General features: G+C 34.8%; 1 protein-coding gene across 1 annotated transcript in view; it reads left to right on the top strand.

Moving 5' to 3' along the window:
* Positions 1-23,157, top strand: part of SYCP1 (synaptonemal complex protein 1) — a 137,515-nt gene that overhangs the window by 66,841 nt on the left and 47,517 nt on the right. Inside the window, exons 17-23 of the mRNA XM_040230971.1 lie at positions 582-685; positions 2,332-2,449; positions 3,274-3,344; positions 7,365-7,446; positions 9,886-9,948; positions 16,515-16,577; positions 16,752-16,814. Coding sequence (XP_040086905.1) covers positions 582-685; positions 2,332-2,449; positions 3,274-3,344; positions 7,365-7,446; positions 9,886-9,948; positions 16,515-16,577; positions 16,752-16,814 — 564 coding nt within the window. The remainder of the gene's footprint in view (positions 1-581; positions 686-2,331; positions 2,450-3,273; positions 3,345-7,364; positions 7,447-9,885; positions 9,949-16,514; positions 16,578-16,751; positions 16,815-23,157) is intronic.

Here is a 23,157-nt window from a genome sequence, read left to right as displayed (position 1 = left end):
TAATAAGAGCAGCTTAATTTTCTGATATTGCCTGATTTCATTAACTAATATATTTTTTCTTAATAATGATATTTCAGTTGAAATTTATTACTTGGTAGTATAAAACAGACAACAGTATTTTATAATATTCCCTGGTGGCTCAGATGGTAAAAGCATCTGCCTACAATGCGGCAGACCTGGGTTCGATCCCTGGGTTGGGAAGATCCACTGGAGAAGGAAATGGCAACCCACTCCAGTATTCTTGCCTGGAAAATCTCATGGATGGAGGAGCCTGACAGGCTATAGTCCATGGGGTTGCAAAGAGCTGGACACTACTGAGCGACTTCACTTCACTTCACTTGAAGTATAATTTTACTGGTTGAGCTTCAGAATATGAAAATGAAGTTTACTTTTAGTATTGCATTTGTCATTGCTCACTGTATTAAAATTATAATGACTGTGGCATTAAATCAATTTAAATTTAAAAATTTTGACATATTTTTTTTTACCAAGTATATAACTTGCTTACATAGAATGACCATACTTCTTAAGTGAGAAAATTGTAAAAGCATTTGCTGTGATAATATGTGTTTATTTTCCAGAAAAAAGTACATGATTTGGAAATACAGTTAACTGCCATTGCAACAAGTGAACAGCATTATTCAAATCAGGTTAAAGAGCTGAAAATCGAGCTTGAAAATGAGAAGTATGTTTTCTATCTATAAAGTAGTTTATGTGTTCAATTCCTAAACTTTCTGTAGTATTATAAAATATTTACTACTTTTCACTGTAGTTAATACTAAATTAGTAAATTATGTATAATGCTTTTTTGAATAGGCTTAAAGTGTTTATTTCTGATTAAAGATCAAAGTAATTTATCAATTTCATTGTTAAAGAAACTATGTATTATTGACATAAGAAGAATATATCACAAACTTGAGAGCTATATTAGAAGAGTGATTTTTTTTGGAGATTATTTAGTTTCTTATAAAAATAATCATTTGTAGTTCTAGCTGTAGTTTTTTTGGTTGTTTTACTAAATTACTTTGTAGGTTTGAATTGATGAAATGACAGAAATATAAATTCATTTCTTATATTGTCCAAGCATAATATTTAGTTGCTTCACTTACTTAGTAAATTTCATTTCTAGAGAAAATAGGAGGAAATAATTGTTGTGTTGTCACTCAGGGAGAACTAAATTCAAGGAGGCAGTCTAGTGGAGAGCATAATTTTTGTGTTCTGGTTGCTTTTCAACTCTAGGTAAAAATAAGAAATGAATAATTTACTCAGCATCTTGTCACTTCTCTTTCAGCTCCCATTCCCAGCTTCTGGTACCTTTTCAACAGTACTTTTGTAGGGGCTCTGGGTAAAATTCATCTGTTAACCAAAGTCCTTTTTAATGAATTAACTGATTAATATAAATTTGTGTTATCCTTGGTATATTTGCTCTTACAGCTTTTCATTTTTTAATTAAAAGACTTTGATGAGTTTCCAGCATCAGTAAGTAGGAGTTATAGGTGCTTCTGAAATCATTCCATGAGCCATACACTTCCCTTCCCTCATTTAAAATTGATCTTGGCTGCAACTAGTAACAGTAGTAATCTCTCTTCTGATGTAGAATATTTGAGACCTTGTAAGAGCAGTTTAAGTGTTGTGCATATGCATAAACTTTATTTATTTTAATGAAAATATTAATATTCATTTAAATGGATTTTGTAATATTTAATTAAATCATTAATGTCTCATGTAGTACTTAAATCATCAGAAATTTGAAATAGTTTGTAAGAGACAGCCTGCTAGAAAGAAAATATGTGTAAAAAATAATAATATGCTTTTCAAAATTTATGGAAAAGTGAAGGGGGAAGCATTATGGGAAATATGCTAGGAAATATATGACCTCTCAAAAAACTTATTATAGAAAAATTTCAAATATATACAGTGTTAAAAGAGGGAATAATGTAATGAACCAGCATATACTTACTGTGCATGCATGCATGTGTGCTTGCTAAGTCACCTCAGTTGTGTCTGACTCTGTGACCATTATGGACTGTAGCCACCAGGCTCCTCTGTCCATGGGATTCTCCAGGCAAGAATACTGGAGTGGGCTGCCATGCCCTCCTTTAAGTGACCTTGATCAAACCCGTGTTGGGCAGGTTCTTTACCACTAGCACCACTTAGGAAGCCCATATACCTATCACTCAGCCTCAAAAATTCTTTACTAAAAGCCAGTCTTGTTTCATTTGTAGCCCCAACCCTCCCTTTCTTTCCGCTAAGATTATTTTGGATAAAATTCTGTATTATATAATTTTATGTGTAAATATTTTGGTATGATATGTTGTTTTAAAAAAATAGGCTGAAGAATACTGAACTAACTGCAAGCTGTAACAGGCTTTCACTGGAAAATAAAGAACTAGCACAAGAAACAAGTGATATGGCCCTGGAACTCAAGAAACAACAAGAAGACATTAATGTGAGTTGAAAAAGAAAGTATCAGTGACAGTTTTCTTACTGTAAAATTAGGGGCTTAGAATAGATTACCACTGAAGATTCTTTCGGCTTTAAAAGTCTGATTATCTTAGATTATCTGATTATCTTTTTCTTCTAAATACTTTGTTTTAGAAGAAAAATACGCATATTGATCCTCAGTGGTAATAAAAGGCAACAGAAAATGGAGGCTCCCTATTGATAAAGTTATTCTAATTTGAAGCATCAAGATTTTTATAAAGTATTTTAATAAAGTATTCAAGTATTTGTTAGCAAATAATGTAAGACACTGTGGAACATACAGTGTTAAATAAAATATCATCCTCCCTCTTTAGGAGTTTATGACTCAATGAAAAAGTGCTTAAAATATCATATGTATTGTTTTGGAGACAAAGTGCTATCAGAATTCACAGGATCACCTCTGCCTTGGGGAAAGAGAAGCCTTCAGAAGAGTATAGCATTAAGTTTTGCCTTAAAAAACCAGTAATTATGAGCTCAGTAGGTGCAATGAGTGGAAAAGCATTCCTTAAAGCCATAACAATATGTACAGAGGACACAAGTCTGAAAGTATTAGTGGGAAACAACAAGTAAGACTTATTTTTTTAGCTAGTATTAATATATAGATATTATTAGGGGAATAGAGTAAGACTGGAAAAGTTGTGTGGCATTATACAAGTTAAATAGCCCATTCTCTTGTTTTATTTATAATTAAATGAATTTTAAGATAGATAAAGATCTTAAATGTTAGTTTCAATTTTATTTCTGTTGAAGCAAAATAATTAATATAAACAACACTGATTATTTCTTTAGAATAGCAAAAGGCAAGAAGAAAAGATGTTGAAACAAATAGAACATCTGGGAGAGACAGAAACACAATTAAGGCAAGACTAATGCATTGGCCTTTTTGACTAGCCAAAAATAGTATTTCTTTTCTATTAACTTGTAGTTAATTTAGATTAATCTTATGTTTAATATAGAATAAAGTAAAAAATTAGACTTAAATTACTATTTTGGAATTCTGCTTAAAAATAAAATTGTAATAATGCCTCTTTTATACTTAGTTTGAAATAATGATATTAGATACAAAAACTAATTTTAAAATATCATAAATTTTCTAATAATATTAATTTCAGAAAGTACACTAATCATATGTCAGAATATTTAGAAGAGATATTTTAAAACTCTGATATTATTTTAAGTATTTTCTCTTTTTCTTGGTGTTTTCACAATCATCTAATTTAATACCTGTTTGCCAGTCAGTCAAATGGATATAGCATTATTTTAATTTGGATATTTACATTTCCAGTTTTTCACTTTCATAAATAACACTGTAGTAAATGTTTTGGCACATACAGATTTTTTTCTTAAAGTATAAATTTCAGGTGTGAATTTATTGAGTAATTTATTTCAATTACTTTTGATAGACAAATGATTTCTGATAGGTTCTATCACTTGTAAAGTATGCAATACAACCAATGTTTTATGAAAATGCTGGTTATAAAAACTTTTAATTACTTTTGGTTATTATCATTTATTTATTTGATGATAGAAATAACTTACAGTTCTTAGGATTTATAATTTTCATGTTTTGGATAAACTTTGTAATTTTTATGTGTGCTTGCTAGAGTTTCTTCTTTCTAAATTGCTTATATCTATTGCCTATAATATTTTGAGATCTTGACTGTTTTCTTACTTATTTAGTTAAGCTTTTAAAAACATGTTAATCCTTTATCTTGTTTTATTTATAGCACATATTTTCCCTAACCTGTTGTTTTCCTTTTACTGTGGGTAATTATTTTGTCATACAGAATTTAAAAAATTTTTTAAAATTAAATCTAAATTGCTTTCTTTTTGAAATTTTTTCCCATTTTTATAAATTTATAAATATTATATGTAAATAATTTATAAATTGATATTTATATATAAATATATATAGTATATAAATAATTTATAAATTATAAGTAAACTTAGAAGTTTATTTTTTCCTGCCTGCAATCAAATATTAATATTTTCTTTAGTTATTTAAAAAATTGATATATTGATATTTAGTTTGCTTTTCTCTTTTTCAAATAATAAATTAATAAAATCATTTCAAATAATAAAATCATTTCAAGTATCAATTTACTTTTGATACTGCTGTAGATCTATGACCTGGTTTTTGATATGCAGTTTATCATGTTTATTATTTTCTAAATAAGCTGTTTTTTTTTACTTTCATTAGCAAATTTAATGATGTGATAATCTTTCCCAAATTTACAAATGTATAATATATTTATAGCATTACCGTCAGAGAGGTTCAGTGCAAAGATATACATGTAGTACAAGGTGATAATTATTTGTAAAAATATGAGATGAGTGAACAAGGCACACAAGGCAATGTTTCTACAAACAGTACCAACTACAGGAGTACAGGGGAAAAAATATATTCTTTTAATGAAGTACTGAATGTTAATTTTTTTATCTGTTTGTAAAAAAAAACAAATATGTTCAGAAGTCTGTTTCTAATTATTCCCTAAATAGCCAGCACAGCTATGCCTCTGAGTCTTCTGTAACAACATTTGCAGTGACTTTAATATCTTCTGTAGCCTGTAGTTGCACTGTAGCCTGGAGTTGAGCGTTTTTTCCAAGAAACCTTAGCAGCGTTGACCTTTGGTTCATTCTCCATCTTGGAATAGAATGGATTTTCAAAGTTGACACTTTGTTTTGGTTTTCGTTTGAAGATATTCCATTTTGTTGGCTGAGTTTCATCAGGACTTGAGGGAGTTGGCTTTGTGTCTGAACTGTGTTCAGCAGGGTTAATGGGACTTCCATAGTTTTTGTTATACACTGTTCCAGATTCAGTTACTGGGGCTGTTGTTGGCTGAGCTGCCGTGATAGTAGTGTCCTTGGAGGCATACGTCGGGTTCCCAAATATTATGGGTGGCTTCCTGAAGTCTGTGGCAAAATGTTCCCTCATTGCCAGCAATCTGTCAATAGCACACTCGGGCCCCAAACCAGTTACTCTAATATCCATGTTCACATCATTCCCTGATCTGAAGGTCACCCCATTTCCGTTTTCAGAGGATTTGAGACTGCTTAAGCTTGACAGCTTGGGCAGATAAGACAAAAGGGAGCCAGTTTTCTGATAGTGGAAAAATCCTAAAGCGGCTAAAGCAGCAATTCTGATGATCAGGATGATTGTCAATAGCACGGACACGTTAGTTCCTTGTGAAAGCCCCATTCCACAATATCCTCCCACGTAGCCACTAGAACACTTGCATTTCCATGTAGCCACTAGAACACTTGCATCTGGGGAGGTTATTCTCATAAAAATAGCTGTTTCCTCCATTCATACACCTGCATGGAGGGGGCATAGTGACAGCACTTAAAATGGACCCTGAAACATCCGCTAAAGGGTTCAAAGCTTCAGCAATCCACTGATCAATAAACAGATACACAGATACAGATCTATAGATGGCTGATAGACAGCTGATAGGAGATCTTATATTTTAAGACCTTCAAAATTACCTTGCTAAAGACTGTAATATTGCAAATACTTCCCTGGTAGCTCTGGGATAGAGTTTTTATATTTCCAGTTTCCTTTTAATCTATTAGTAATTTAGATGATTTCCAAATATTTGGGGGCTCTTGCTTGTACTTATATTCTGATGTATTAAGTTTTGATTTAGGTTTGAGTAAAGAATGTGGTCATTAAAACTTAACTATTGAAAATTATTTGATATTTCCTTAGACCTAGTATGTCTCCCTCATAGGACTCTTTGGACATTACATGAGGAAATATGAATAAAGCACTGAGCACAGTGCCTAATACATAACTGTTACTATTTTCCATATTTGGAAAGTCATCTTTTATTATGTTTCTAACGATTACTTTTGTCTTATATGCTTACTTCTCTTCTTCAGAAGATTATAGGTTAAATCTGTGATTAAGCCACTAAACATTTTGGGGATCAAAAGTGAATACCTATTTAGAGAAAGGCTACTTTTTATCTAAGAGAATTGAAATTATTTGGATAACATATTTTTGTACATCTACCTACTCTAAATAATTTACAGAACTCTAGAACTCTAAGATTTACAGAACTCTAAATAATATATTTAGGAAAAGTAAGAATGTGCCAATTAAAGATTTAAAACTCAAAGAGTAAGCATCCTAGACTCAGTTTTTATGAGGCTAGTTATTTCACATGATTACTATTCCATGCATTCACATTTGACCTAGTAACATATCAGCTATAATAATAAGAGAGTCTACAATTAGAAATAGCTTTACATATCCTTCTGAGACAAAGCACTGTTGTTTCCATGCACAGCAGATAGCTTTTGAAAAAAAGTTTGAAAGGATTATATATGCATATGGTATAAAAATCAAAGAAACAAAGGGATATGAGGGAAGAAAACTTTCTTGCCTTTTGTCTTCCTGCTATCTAGTTTTCTTCTCCAGAGGTATCATGGTTTCCTGTGTATGTTTCTGTGAGATACTCTATACATACATAAGGATACATGTATATGCAAATATCTCAGTCATACAGTTCTTCATTAAAATCACCTGTATATATGTCCCTTATTTATTTGTACAGCATTATGACTATGTCTTAGAATGATGACTAAGGAAACAGGAAAGTGAAATCTTGACTTAAATAAGAAATAAGTTTTTCTATCTTGAAGTTTCTTTTTATGTAAAAATAACTATAAAGATTAAATAATTTCAAAGTAAATGTATAAATTAAATTTAGGAATAGAAGTGTATATACCGATACATGAAAAATGGTCAATCAAAGTGAAAATATAAACCAATAAAAATTTTTAAACTGATCAGTAGTCAATTTTAGAAGTTCCAGAAAGGGAATAAAATGAAAATATAGATTTTATGGCAATGTCACTCTTCCATTTCTTTTAAGGAATGAACTGGAATCTGTGAGAGAAGAACTAAAACAGAAAGGAGATGAAGTTAAAAGTAAATTGGACAAGAGTGAAGAAAATGTATGTTGTATTTAATAGTAGGTTCTATCACAAAATTTCAAATCATAAAAGCAGTAGCTGGTGACCAAAAACAAGTATACTATTGTATAGATAACTGGAGGGCCAAGGACTGTTGTAGGCTGTTGACCTTAAAAATGTGGGCCATGTTGAGTTGTTTTACTTATGTGGTTTTTATCTAGACGAAATAATGGCATAATTCTAAATTTCTTTAACACTTAGCATTTATAAATGTCAATTTATATTTTGGGCTAAATAAGAGGCTCATGCTTTAGTAATATAAAATGTACTAATAAAGTGATTAATAAGTTTGTGTTGTACATTGGTGGGAATGATTTCAAAGAGTTGAGATAGGAAGGCTTTTAGGGAAGATTATCACAAAAGTAGAATAGTACAAAGTATGTGAAGTGATTGTGGTGTATAACATACAGTGGGAGAAAATTGTGCCAAAATAGATTGCAATGATCAAATTAGATTGTGAAGACCTTGACTTTGTTTTTTCATTCATTCCACAAATATTATTAACTACCTACAATGTGCCAGGAAGTGTTTTGGGTGCTGAAGTTTTATTTTAGTTTGTTTTGTTGGGCAGTAATGATTCATTTAAGGTTTTTTATTAGACAAGTAACATTTTTAATTTTTAAGAACAGAACAGGGAGAGGTGAAAGGCATTGGAATCAGTTAGAAGGCTATAAAAATAGTCTTCAAAGCTTTGAAAAAAATGTTAGTGAGGACTCTTGCCGAGTTTAGCTCACTTATGCTTGAGCCATTCATTGCAGTTAGGGGATAGAGTAATCTCTCCAAACCTGAGTTGCATTCCCATCCTTGGAGACAGATTAGTCCCCATCCAACTTTATGAACTGATCAGGGTTACTGTGGAATTTACACTAAAAAAAGAAGACCAAAATATAGGTCTTCTGTATAATTGCTATTGGAGACCATGGAAAGGACGACTATCTGAACTTGAGTCAGGACAAGCTTCCTGGAAGAAGCAAAATTCATGTTAAAGCCTCCGATTAATTAAATTAGTGGAAGGCAGTGGTGTAGGCATAAGTAGATCAGGGAGAAGAGTATTTCAAGTTACATACAGAGACACACCCAGAATATATGAAGTATGAGAGAGCCTTGGAAATATGAGAGGGCCCCTATATTTAAACAACTATACAAGTTTATCTAGGCCAAAAGGTGGAGTTTAACATAGTGGTGTTAGTGGTGAGAGTATAGAAAGATGAGAGATGGGAAGATAAATGGAAAAATGAGGATGGGGAAAAATGAGAGTAGATCATTTAAGGCCTCACAGTTATATTTAGGAGTTTGAGGTTGTTGAAGAGTTTTGACCTGAGAAGTGTCATAATTATATTTACATGTTGGAGGGCTTTAAGACTGTTGGAATAGTCTAAGGGTAAGATGAACTATATTTTTAAGGACTTGCAATGACCAGGAACATTCTAGATTCTTTGTTATTTAGGCTGGAAGTCATTTTTGTCCTCATTTCATGAATTAGGAAACTGGGCCTCCAAAAGGTAAAAGTGCCAAAAAGCTACATGTCTAAGAAGTGGTAGAGTTGCCTCTCTAACATTCTTTAGACTGTACCACTTTTTTCCCCCTAAAAGCTGTTTTTTTCTTTCAGTTTCATATTTATTAGTTAAATTCAGTCCCCCTCCCCAAATTAGTCTCCTAAAGACTTGGTATGTAATTCACTACTTTAAAATTTGTGTCAGAGGCTGCTTCAAAACACTTATCTTGTTGGTGTAGAGAAAAACATGAATTTGATGGTTAATGTAAAACAAAAATCTTCCACCAAGAACTTAAAATTTATTTTACCAATGTAGAAGATATTAATGATGAGTTAAGAAAAAAGTGAAATGCAAGACAAATTGATAGCATTTTTAAGCTTTCCGTGGTTGGATTTCAGTTTACTTATTGAAACAGTTTCCTGGAAATAATTCAAGTTGCAAATATTTCTTGGTGAAATTCATTGTACTCTTCTTTTATCCCAGTCCATATTTTATCTGAGCCTTTTTTCCCTCATTTCTAAAATGGCCATAATAAATACCTGTTTTTCTACATCATTGGATTGTTACAAAGTTCAGTTTAATAAGTGTTTTTGAAAAACATGTTTAAAAGATGGTAAACTTCTCTATATAATTTTAAAAATTCAGTATAAACTGGGAAAGCTAATAAAAGATTGTAAAGTGATAATGAGGCTAAGATAATAATGAACATTAACATATATGCATGAAAACATTTTTTAATTTTTTTAATATAAAAATTATATATATATATTTAAGTGTAGCTGAAATAAACTGGCAGAGCTGATAACTATTTTTTTTTTAGAAATATAAGACTAAGCTTTATAATTCCATGTCTAAAAGATACTCATAGAAGAAAATAGAATTTCTGTTAACATTTTTAATCTGATGTTAAATAATGTTTTTTTAGGCTCGAAGCATTGAATGTGAAGTTATAAAAAAAGATAAACAAATGAAGATACTAGAAAACAAGGTATTATCAGATGTGAAAGATACTTGGGACTAGAGAGCAATATATGTATGGCTAGACTCTTTAGGGCCAACCTTCACATTGTCCTATACAAAGAGATCTCAGTTCTATTTTGAAGGCTTTCAAGAATAGTATAGGATTTTTATTGCAGGTTTGTTTGAAGAGGCTTTGGAATTAGTAGTTTCTGCATAATGCTTCAAAGAGCAAAGCTTCATTAAATTGCTCGTCCACCCGCTTTCTCTTTCCTTTCTCCAAATTTTATATCCTCAGCAGCTGCATTTGCTGTAGATATCTTTACAGTGGCAAGGTACTTTTAAAAAATCCTTCTTAGATATCTCTCCCATTTTTTATAATCAAAGGAGCTGCAGAAAAATTTCCCCTTTCTTTTTGTGAGATGTTTTTTACTTTCTGGCTAGTGATACCAATTCACTTTCCCTTCTCTGCCTTTCAGCACACACTTGTCCTAAACTTGACTTTCTGTGTAGTGAGTTAACGAATAGTCCTTTGGAGAACATAGTTCACTTTCTGAAGTTCTCAGCTCTAATAATTACCACTATTTTTTTTTCTAGCTAGAATTCTAGTGAATAAAATCCTTTGATTTTATGTACCTGAATTATTTTACTTAAAAATGAACTGTAATAATTTAAAATTTTTATAAGAATTTCTGGGCATTCCATCAAACATATTAATTAGTCCTAAATTTAGATATTATTTAAATTTAAAAACATTGAATACTTAAGTTACTTTAATTTTCATTAGTTTATTCAGAAAGAAGGGAGAGTGAGATGGGGCAGTAAAAATAACAATTGATCTGATGTTATTATATATACATATTTTTTGAACTATTGTAACTATAATTATAAAGGGTTTTTTAATAATATATAGTAATGTCAGTTATAATTTTCTGGGGAAAGCTAAGTAGGAGAAAGATATGATCATCAATATTAACTCTCAAGGGAGTAAATTTTGATAGTCTGAAGAATGGAGAAATATGTAAAATGTGCTTTCTCAGGCAATATTATATTCTGGTTATACTGAAAACTGACAGTTTAAAAATTTGTTCAGCATTCATTTGGTAAGGCCAAGAAGTGACTGATTTTCTTGTCTCTATTGAGTTTTAAATTTTAATTACATTTTTATTCAGTTTAGTTCAGTTCAGTTCAGTTGTTCAGTCATGTCCAACTCTGTGACCCCATGAATCACAGCACACCAGGCCTTCCTGTCCATCACCAACTCCCTGAGTCTACTCAAACTCATGTGCATCAAGTCGGTGATGCCATCTAGCCATCTCATCCTCTGTCATCCCCTTCTCCTCCTGCCCCCAATCCCTCCAAGCATCAGAGTCTTTTCCAATGAGTCAACTCTTCGCATGAGTGGCCAAAGTATTGGAGTTTGAGCTTTAGCATCAGTCCTTCCAATGAATACCCAGGGCTGATCTCCTTTAGGATGGACTGGTTGGATCTCATTGCAGTCCAAGGGACTCTTTAAGAGTCTTTTTCAACACCACAGTTCAAAAGCATCAATTCTTCGGCGCTCAGCCTTCTTCACAGTCCAACTCTCACATCCATACATGACGATTAGAAAAACCATAGCCTTGACTAGATGGACCTTTGTTGGCAAAGTAATGTCTCTGCTTTTCAATATGCTACCTAGGTTGGTCATAACTTTCCTTCCAAGGAGTAAACGTCTTTTAATTTCATGGCTGCAGTCACCATCTGCAGTGATTTTGGAGCCCCCAAAAATAAAGTCTGACACTGTTTCCACTGTTTCTCCATCTATTTCCCATGAAGTGATGGGACCAGATGCCATGATCTTTGTTTTCTGAATGTTGAGCTTTAAGCCAACTTTTTCACTCTCCTCTTTCACTTTCATCAAGGGGCTTTTTAGTTCCTCTCACTTTCTGCCATAAAGGTGGTGTCATCTGCATATCTGAGGTTATTGATATTTCTCCTGGCAATCTTGATTCCAGCTTGTGCTTCTTCCAGCCCAGCGTTTCTCATGATGTACTCTGCGTAGAAGTTAAATAAGCAGGGTGACAATATACAGCCTTGATGTACTCCTTTTCCTGTTTGGAACCAGTCTGTCATTCCATGTCCAGTTCTAACTGTTGCTTCCTGACCTGCATACTGAAGTTTTAATTAGTTCTTTTATTTTTTAATATAAATTTATTTATTTTAATTGGAGGTTAATTACTTTACAATATTGTATTGGTTTTGCCATACATCAACATGAATCTGCCACAGGTGTACACATGTTCCCAATCCTGAACCCCTCTCCCTCCTCCCTCCCGTACCATCCCTCTGGGTCGTCCTAGTGCACCAGCCCCAAGCATCCAGTATCATGCACCGAACCTGGACTGGTGATTCATTTCATATATGATACTATACATGTTTCAATGCCATTCTCCAAAATCATCCCACCCTTTCCCTCTCCCACAGAGTCCAAAAGACTGTTCTATACATCTGTGTCCCTTTCACTGTCTCTCATACAGGGTTATCATTACCATCTTTCTAAATTCCATTTATATGCGTTAGTATACCGTATTGGTGTTTTTCTTTCTGGCTTACTTCACTCTGTATAATAGGCTCCAGTTTTATCCACCTCATTAGAACTGATTCAAATATATTCTTTTTAATGGCTGAGTAATACTCCATTGTGTATATGTACCACAGATTTCTTATCCATTCATCTGCTGATGGACATCTAGGTTGCTTCCATGTCCTGACTATTATAAACAGTGCTGTGATGAACATTGGGGTACACATGTCTCTTTCAGTTCTGGTGTCCTCGGTGTGTATGCCCAGAAGTGAGATTGCTGGGTCGTATGGCAGTTCTATTTCCAGTTTTTTAAGGAATCTCCACACTGTTCTCCATAGTGGCTGTACTAGTTTGTATTCCCACCAACAGTGTAAGAGGGTTCCCTTTTCTCCACACCCTCTCAAGCATTATTGCTTGTAGACTTTTGGATAGCAGCCATTCTGACCAGTGTGAAATGGTACCTCATTTGTGGTTTTGATTTGTATTTCTTTGATAATGAGTGATGTTGAGCATCTTTTCATGTGTTTGTTAGCCATCTGTATGTCTTCTTTGGAGAAATGTCTATTTAGTTCTTTGGCCCATTTTTTGATTGGGTTGTTTGTTTTTCTGGAATTGAGCTGCAGGAGTTGCTTGTATATTTTTAAGATCAGTTGTTTGTCAGTTGCTTCATTTGCTATTATTTTCTCCCATTCTGAAGGCTATCTTTTCACCTTGCTTATAGTTTCCTTTGTTGTGCAGAGGCTTTTAAGTTTAATTAGGTCCCATTTGTTTATTTTTGCTTTTATTTCCAATATTCTGGGAGGTGGGTCATAGAGGACCCTGCTGTGATTTATGTTGGAGAGTGTTTTGCCTATGTTCTCCTCTAGGAGTTTTATAGTTTCTGGTCTCATGTTTAGATCTTTAATCCATTTTGAGTTTATTTTTGTGTATGGTGTTAGAAACTGTTCTAGTTTCATTCTTTGACAAGTGGTTGACCAGTTTTCCCAGCACCACTTGTTAAAGAGACTGTCTTTTCTCCATTGTATATTCTTGCCTCCTTTGTCAAAGATAAGGTGTCCGTAGGTACGTGGATTTATCTCTGGGCTTTCAGTTTTGTTCCATTGATCTATATTTCTGTCTTTGTGTCAGTACCATACTGTCTTGATGACTGTGGCTTTGTAGTAGAGCCTGAAGTCAGGCAGGTTGATTCCTCCAGTTCCATTCTTCTTTCTCAAGATTGCTTTGGTTATTTGAGGTTTTTTGTATTTCCACACAAATTGTGAAATTATTTGTTCTAACTCTGTCAAAAATACTGTTGGTAGCTTGATAGGGATTGCATTGAATCTATAGATTGCTTTGAGTAGTATACTCATTTTCCACTCTATTGATTGTTCTGATCCATGAACATGGTATATTTCTCTATCTATTAGTGTCCTCTTAAGCCCAGAGATAAATCCATGCACCTACGGACACCTTATCTTTGACAAAGGAGGCAAGAATATACAATGGATTAAAGACAATCTCTTTAACAGGTGGTGCTGGGAAAACTGGTCAACCACTTGTAAAAGAATGAAACTAGAACACTTTCTAACACCATACACAAAAATAAACTCAAAATGGATTAAAGATCTAAACGTAAGACCAGAAACTATAAAACTCCTAGAGAAGAACATAGGCAAAACACTCTCCAACATAAATCACAGCAGGGTCCTCTATGACCCACCTCCCAGAATAGTGGAAATAAAAGCAAAAATAAACAAATGGGACCTAATTAAACTTAAAAGCCTCTGCACAACAAAGGAAACTATAAGCAAGGTGAAAAGATAGCCTTCAGAATGGGAGAAAATAATAGCAAATGAAGCAACTGACAAACAACTGATCTTAAAAATATACAAGCAACTCCTGCAGCTCAATTCCAGAAAAACAAACAACCCAATCAAAAAATGGGCCAAAGAACTAAATAGACATTTCTCCAAAGAAGACATACAGATGGCTAACAAACACATGAAAAGATGCTCAACATCACTCATTATCAAAGAAATACAAATCAAAACCACAAATGAGGTACCATTTCACACTGGTCAGAATGGCTGCTATCCAAAAGTCTACAAGCAATAATGCTTGAGAGGGTGTGGAGAAAAGGGAACCCTCTTACACTGTTGGTGGGAATACAAACTAGTACAGCCACTATGGAGAACAGTGTGGAGATTCCTTAAAAAACTGGAAATAGAACTGCCATACGACCCAGCAATCTCACTTCTGGGCATACACACCGAGGACACCAGAACTGAAAGAGACATGTGTACCCCAATGTTCATCACAGCACTGTTTATAATAGTCAGGACATGGAAGCAACCTAGATGTCCATCAGCAGATGAATGGATAAGAAATCTGTGGTACATATACACAATGGAGTATTACTCAGCCATTAAAAAGAATACATTTGAATCAGTTCTAATGAGGTGGATAAAACTGGAGCCTATTATACAGAGTGAAGTAAGCCAGAAAGAAAAACACCAATACGGTATACTAACGCATATAAATGGAATTTAGAAAGATGGTAATGATAACCCTGTATGAGAGACAGTGAAAGGGACACAGATGTATAGAACAGTCTTTTGGACTCTGTGGGAGAGGGAAAGGGTGGGATGATTTTGGAGAATGGCATTGAAACATGTATAGTATCATATGTAAAACGAATTGCCAGTCCAGGTTCGGTGCATGATACTGGATGCTTGGGGCTGGTGCACTGGGATGACCCAGAGGGATGGTATGGGTAGGGGAGGCGGACGAGGTTTATGATGGGGAACATGTGTACACCCGTGGCAGATTCTTGTTGATGTATGGCAAAACCAATACAATATTGTAAAGTAATTAACCTCCAATTAAAATAAATAAATTTATATTTTTAAAAAAATCTGATCAGTTTTCCTTTATGGTCTGTTTTTCATAGTTTCAGGTCTTTAAAAACAATATTTAAAATATTTTAATTTGATATTCTTTGTTTAATAATTTCACTATCTGAAGCCTTTTTAGTTCTGATTTTGCTCTTTGTTCTTTCTACTGATTTTTACTCTTAGAGCCTTATTTCTTTACATTTTTGATTTCTTGGAACTATCTGTGGTAATTCTTTGAGGCTTGTGTTGAAATTGTTATCCTCCCAAAAAGATTATCTTGAGGGCACTACTAACAGGAGCCCATTTTAAAGTAAATTCTCCATTTGAAGTTTTTTAAGATTATGGAGATAACATGAATTCAGCTGTAACTAATCCCTGCCCCTGGATTAAAGATCTAAACGTAAGACCAGAAACTATAAAACTCCTAGAGGAGAACATAGGCAAAACACTCTCCGACATAAATCATAGCAGGATCCTTTCAGGACCATTTTTATAGCATTCACTCAGTGCCAGGGTCAAGACAAGTTTCCTTACTGTATCCTTCTATGTGGCAGATTTATTTCTTATTTATACTTTCACTGATTAGGTCGTCTTTTGAGTTTGGGACTTTAGGCAGGCTTGTCTTACTGGATTCTGTACCTTTAGTGAGCTCTCAGTTTTATCTCTTATCTCCTTTACCCTAGGTAGGTTTGACATTAATAGAATTATTTAATGATAGACTATTTAGTTTTGACTGTGCTAGGTCTTTGTTGCTGCACGTGGGCTTTGTTTAGTTGCAGTGAATGGGGGCTACTCTTTGTTGCAGTGCATGGGCTTCTTGTTGCAGTGGGTTTTCTTGTAGAGCATGAGTTCTAGGCTCATGGGCTTTAGTCCTTGCAGCATGGTAGCTCAGTAGTTGTGCATGGGCTCTAGAGTGTGGGCTCAGTAGTTGTGCATGGGCTTGGTTGTTCCACAACGTGTGGCATCTTCCCAGACCAGAGATTGAATCCATGTTCCCTGTATTGGCAGGTGGATTCTTAACCAAGACACCATCAGGGAAGTCCTAATGACATAGTTTTTGAAGTAATCTCTGTGTTAATATTTTTGTTAGTTTGAAAGTATTTATTTTGACTGGAATATTGAATAAAATAATTTTAATTTCTCTTCATTTTTTAGTGTAACAATTTGAGGAAACAGGTTGAAAATAAAAGCAAGTTTATTGAAGAACTCCAGCAGGAGGTATGTACTGATTCTCAAAATCAAATTACTTTTTTAAAAAAAACTTTTATATTCACTGCAGTTTTAGTGAATAATGCTTTCCTTTACTTTAGTAATTTAGTCTAAGTCAATGAAAGTATTAGTTTGAATCACTTTGATATTAAACATAATTCTTTATTTTTTTACTTCTAACAGAATAAGGCCTTTAAAAAGAAGAGTACAGCAGAAAGCAAGCAGCTGAATGTTTATGAGATAAAGGTATTTGGAATCTTTAAGAAAAAGAATACTAGTACATAGATGAGAATTTAGAAATTTAAGCCCTTTGCATGTGTGCTGTCACTTCAGTCATGTCCGATTCTTTGCATTCCTATGAAATGTAGCCTGCCAGGCTACTCTGTCCATGGGATTCTCCAGGCACGAATACTGGAGTGGGCTGCCATGCCCTTCTCCAGGGGATCTTCCGGACCCAGGGATTAAACCCACATCTCTTACGTCTTCTGTATTGGCAGGCACGTTCTTTACCACTAATGCTACCTGGGAAGCCCAGGGCAGTGAAGGATAGTTGAAGGACATGAAGGCCTGGTGTGCTAATGAGGTTGCAAAGAGTCAGACATGACTTAGTGACTGAACCATAGCAACAAAGCCCTTGATATTGTAGCAGTTATTTTAGTTGTAATAGAACGCACATCTTTGGTTTAGCTGTGTTAAAATCATTTAAGCCAGGCGTCCCCACTCCCCGGGCCACGGACTGGTACTGGTTCATAGCCTATTAGGAACCAGGCCACAAAACAGATGAGTGACAGGAAAGTGACCAAAGCTTTACCCATTCCCTATCAATCTTATTGCCTCCTGAGCTCTGCCTCCTGTCAAATCAGTGGAGACATTAAATTCTCATAGGAGTGCAAACCCTACTGTGAACTGTGTGTGCTGAGGGATCTAGGTTGCCTGCTCCTTATGAGAATCTAATGCCTGATGATCTGAGGTGGAGCTGAGGTATGTTAGCACTGGGGATCAGCTGCTAATACAGATTATTATTAGCAGAGAAGTTTGACTGCATAGAGACCATAATAAATCATTTACTTGCAGACTCATATCAAAATCCTATCAGTGAGTGGCAAGTGACAATTAAGCTGCATCTGGTGGCAGGCTTTATAGTGGCAAGTGAGTTAATGTACTTCAATGGTATAGCCTCATCTGATGGCAGGGTTTAAGTCAGAATCCAACATTTATTTTAGTCTGTGTATAGCTTGCCCATTATTTTCTTTACCACTTCTGTCTGTCCTATACTACTGCATAGATAAAGGAGTGGTTTTTTTCCTACATATAATATAACTTTTTATTTCATAATAAAGACACTCCCTTTATGTATTAATATTCTCTTGCCTTAGAGAGTAATTCTTCTGTTTTATTGTTATAATTATACCAGTTTTCTTTAGTGTTTAGTATTTGAATGGTGTTCATTTATTTATTTAAAATTTAATTGGTTTATAGTTGATGTACAATGTTGTATTTTTAGCAACCTATTCACTATTGTGCTTTCTGTGCCTTTGTTTTAGATATGTCTTTTATAAACAGCGTACAGCTGGAGTTCATAATTTTTGTCCTTTTTGCTGGTACATTTTAGCTTCAGAATATATAAATCTCCTTTATCTCTCATGTCTAATTTATATGGTGCATGCATGCATGCTAAGTTGCTTCAGTCATGTCTGACTTTTTGTGACCCTTTGGATTGTAGCCCTCCAGGCTCCTCTGTGGGATTTTCCAAGCAAGAATACTAGAGTGCGTTGCCATGCCTTTTTCCAGGAGATGTTCCCAACTCAGGGATCGAACCAATGTCTCTTATGTCTCATGCATTGGCAGGCAGGTTCTTTATCACTAGTGCCAGCTGAGAAGTCCAACTTGTATGGTATCATGTTCTTATTATTGCCACTTAATTTAATGAATTTGTTTTTATAATGGTTTTCGTATTGCCCAGGAAGAAGGAAAGAATAGAGTGAATTGGGGAGAGGCAGTAAATACTGAGAATAGTTAGATTTGATGAATTCACAGATGTAGGAAGATTGATATATACCAAGAAGGAAATATTAGGATAAATCCAGAATGAGACTTAATATATAAAACTGCAGAATATTAGACATAGATAGGTCTTAAAAGTAGCTGGAGAAAAGTGAGAGATCACCAATGAAAGAATGACAAATTTACCATGGACATTCCAACAAGCAACAGTGTAAGTTAGAAAACAGTGAAAAAACTATTCCCAAGTACAGAGAAAATGTCAACCTTGAATTATGTCTCCAGAATATCTCTCTTTTAAGTATGTTGAAGAAATGAGATTTTTTTGGGTCAAAAAGTGAAGGAAACATACTCTTCAAGAACACTCAGTTAACAAAAATATCATGTATAAGGCTATAAAATTCAAAGGCTTGAAATCACACAGAGTATGTCCTCTAGCCACAGTTGTATTAATCTAGAAATTATGGCATGTATTTTTTAAATTAAAGTTTTAAGTTAATACCTTTACTATGAACATTGTTATGCCAATGTATTTGAAAAAGTTAAAGTGAAATAGATTTACCAAAACAATGTCAAAAAAAAAAATTAGGCTGAATAGTCCTAAAAGAGATTGAATCAGCAATTTTAAATCTTCACAAAACAGAGCAGATTCAGTTGATTTTAGATGGGAGCTGCATATGTAAAAAATCTATAAGAATCTCCAGATGAGTTAATACAAGTATTGAGTGTGTTTATTAAGGATGTTAGATATACAATCATTACATGGAAATAATTACTAGTATTAAACATGTATAACAAGATATTAGAAAATGTGATTTTAACAATATACCATTTATGTGAAAATTCTGGTTCTCTCCAAATTGATCTGCGTATGAACTGAACTGATTACATTTAAATCTATTTTGAGTTATTTTTGTAATGTGACCTGAGGTTCATTCTTTATTCTTTTCCATGTACTAATTATTTGTCTCAGCAGCATTTGTTAGAGACTATTTTTTCTCCATTGAATTGTCTTGTCACTCTTATTGAAAATAAGTTGACCATAGTTGTATGGCGATGGCTTTATTTCTGGACTTCCTGTTCTGTTCAGTTCAGTTCAGTCACTCAGTCGTGTCCGACTCTTTGCAACCCCATGGACTGCAGCACGCCAGGCCTCCCTGTTCATCACCAACTCCTGGAGTTTACCCGAACTCATGTCCATTGAGTCGGTGATGCCATCCAGTCATTTCATCCTCTGTTGCCTCCTTCTCCTCTTACCCTCAATCTTTCCCAGCATCAGGGACTTTTCAAATGAGTCAGCTCTTCCCATCAGGTAGCCAAAGTATTGGAGTTTCAGTTTCAACATTAGTCCTTCCAGTGAACACCCAGGACTGCTCTCCTTTAGGATGGACTGGTTGGATCTCCTTGCAGTCCAAGGGACTCTCAAGATTCTTCTCCAACACCACAGTTCAAAAGCATCAATTCTTTGGTGCTCAGCTTTCTTTACAGTCCAACTCTAACATCCATACATGACTACTGATAAAACCATAGCTTTGACTAGACGGACATTTGTTGGCAAAGTAATGTCTCTGCTTTTTAATATGTGGTCTAGGTTGGTCATAACTTTCCTTCCAAGGAGTAAGCATCTTTTAATTTCATGGCTGGACTCACCATCTGCAGTGATATTGGAGCCCAGAAAAATAAAGTCAGCCACTGTTTCCATTGTTTCTCCATCTATTTCCCATGAATTGATGGGACTGGATGCCATGATCTTAGTTTTCTGAATGTTGAGCTTTAAGCCAACTTTTTCACTCTTCTCTTTCACTTTCATCAAGAGGCTGTTTAGTTCTTCTTCACTTTCTGCCATAAGGGTTAGACATTGATCCATATGTTTACCTTAGGTCAGTACCACACTGTTTTGATTATTGTAGCTTTGTGTAGTGAGTTTTAAAATTGGGGATTATATGTCTTCCAACAATCTTCTTTTCCAAGATTGTTTTGGCTCTTCAGGGTCCCTGGGAATTTCTTGTAAATTTTAGGATCAATTTGTTCTGACAAAAAGGCAGTTGGAGTGATTGCATTGAATCTTTTTGCTCTATTTATAGTGTTCAAGAGAACACTATGAAAGGATCAAAGGACACCATCAAGAGAATGAAAAGACAACCCACAGAACTGGAGAAATATTTGCAAATCATGTAGTTGGTAATGATCTCATATCTAGAATATATAAGCAACAAAAGCCAGTCACTGAAGAACAAATACTGCATGATATTTAAAATAGTCAATCACATGCAAGCAGAAATACCAGGGACTGGCGGGAGCGGGAGATGGGAAATTGTTCTTCAATTTGTGTAAATTTCAATTGTGGCTTCCCTGGTGGCCCAGATGGTAAAGAAACTGCCTGCCATGTGGGAGACCCAGGTCTGATTCCTGGGTCTGGAAAATCACGTGGAGAAGGGCATGGCAACCCACTCCAGTATTCCTGCCTGTAGAACTCTGTGGACAGAGGAGCCTGGTGGGCTGAAGTCCATGGGGTTGCAAAGAGTCAGACACAACTGAGCTATTAACACTTCACTTCAGTTATGCATGATAATGTAGTTTTAGAGATCTGCTGTATTACATAATGCCTCTAGTGAATAATTCTGTATTGTTTACTTTAAAATTTGTTAAGAGGGTAGACTCTTAATGTAAATGTTCTTATGGGAAAAAAAGGGACAGAAGGAAGCTTTTGAAGGTGATGGGTATGTCTATCTTCTTGATTTTGATGATAATTTCATTGATGCATGCATATGTCCAAACTCATCAAACTGTATACATTAAGTGTTGTTGATCAGTCACTAAGTCATGTCTGACTCTTTGTAACCCCACAGAATGCAGCATGCCAGACTTCCCTGTCCTTGACTTTCTCCCAGAGTTTGCTCAAATTCATGTCCATTGAGTCAGTGGTGCCATCCAACCATCTCATCCTCTGTCAACCCCTCTTCCTGCCCTCAAATCTTTCCCAGCATCAGGGTCTTTCCCAGTAAGTTTGATCTTCTCATCATGTGGCCAAAGTATTGGAACTTCAGCTTCAGCATCAGTCCTTCCAGTGAGTATTCAGGTTGAGTTCCTTTAGGATTAACTGGTTTGACCTCCTTGCAGTCCAAGGGAGTGTGTGTGCTATACTGTCTAGCACCACAATTCAAAAGCATCAATTCTTCAATGCTTAGCCTTTTTTATGGTCCAACTCACATCTGTACATGACTGCTGGAAAAACTATAGCTTTGACTATATGGACCTTTGTTGGCAAAGTGATATATTTCCATTTTTTAGCATGCTATCTAAGTTTGTCATAACTTTGTTTACAAAGAGCATGTGTCTTTGAATTTCATGGCTGCAGTCACTGTGCGCAGAAATTTTGGAGCCCAAGAAAATAAAGTCTGTCACTATTTCTATTGTCTCCCCATCTACTTGCCATGAAGTGATGGGACCGGATGCCATGATCTTAGCTTTTTGAATGTTGAGTTTTAAGCCAGCTTTTTCCCTCTCCTCTTTCACCCTCAGCAAAAGGCTCCTTAGTTCTTCTTCACTTTCTGCCATTAGAGTGGTATTATCTGCATATCTGAGTTTGTTATTTCTCCTGCCAGTCCTGATTGCAGCTTATGATTCATCCAGCCTAGCATTTCATATCATGTACTCTGCATGTAAGTTAAATCAACAGGGTGACAGTATACAGCCTTGTCGCATTCCTTTCCCAATTTTGAACCAGTCCCTTTGTTGTTCCATGTTCGTTTTGTTCCTTCTTGACCTGCATACAGGTTTCTCAGGAGACAGTTAAGGTGATCTGGTATTCCCATCTCCTTAAGATTTTTCTACAGTTTGTTGTAATCCACACTGTCAAAGACTTCAGTGTAGTCAATGAAGCAGGAGTAGATGTTCTCCTGGAGTTCTCTTGCTTTTTCTGTGATCCAGTGGATGTTGGCAATTGGATCTCTGGTTCCTTTGCCTTTTCTAAATCCAGCTTGTACATCTGGAAGTTCTCAGTTCACATACTGCTGAAGCCTCACTTGAAGGATTTTGAATATTACCTTGCTAGCATGTGAAATGAGTACAGTTATTGGTAGTTTGAACATTCTTTGACATTGCCTTTCTTTGGAATTGGAATGAAAAATGACCTTTTCCAGTCCTGTGGCCACTGCTGAGTATTCCATATTTGCTAGCATATTGAGTGCAGCACTTCAACAGTATCATCTTTTAGGATTTTAAATAGCTAAGTCGGAACTCCATTAAATATCCAGCTGGATTTTCACATTAAATATGTGGGGTTTTTTTTTGCATATAAGTTATATCACAGTAAACTTTCTTTTTTGTAATATAAATTTATTTTAATTGGAGGCTAATTACTTTACAATATTGTAGTGGTTTTGCCATACCTTGACATGAATCCACCACGGGTGTATGTGTGTTCCCCATCCTGAACCCCCCTCCTACCTCCCTCCCCATCACTTTTTCTTTGAATCACATGGGTGTTCTGTCCAAATGGAATAATTACTTATTGTAATAAAACAACAGAGACTAAATAATTTAAATATTGTCAAAAAATTAAAAAAAATATGGCTGCTTTTAGGAT

The sequence above is a fragment of the Oryx dammah genome, unplaced genomic scaffold (genome assembly GCF_014754425.2).
Source record: "Oryx dammah isolate SB20612 unplaced genomic scaffold, SCBI_Odam_1.1 HiC_scaffold_28, whole genome shotgun sequence".
NCBI classification, from domain to species: domain Eukaryota; kingdom Metazoa; phylum Chordata; class Mammalia; order Artiodactyla; family Bovidae; genus Oryx; species Oryx dammah.
This window is presented reverse-complemented; position numbering and strand designations above follow the sequence as displayed.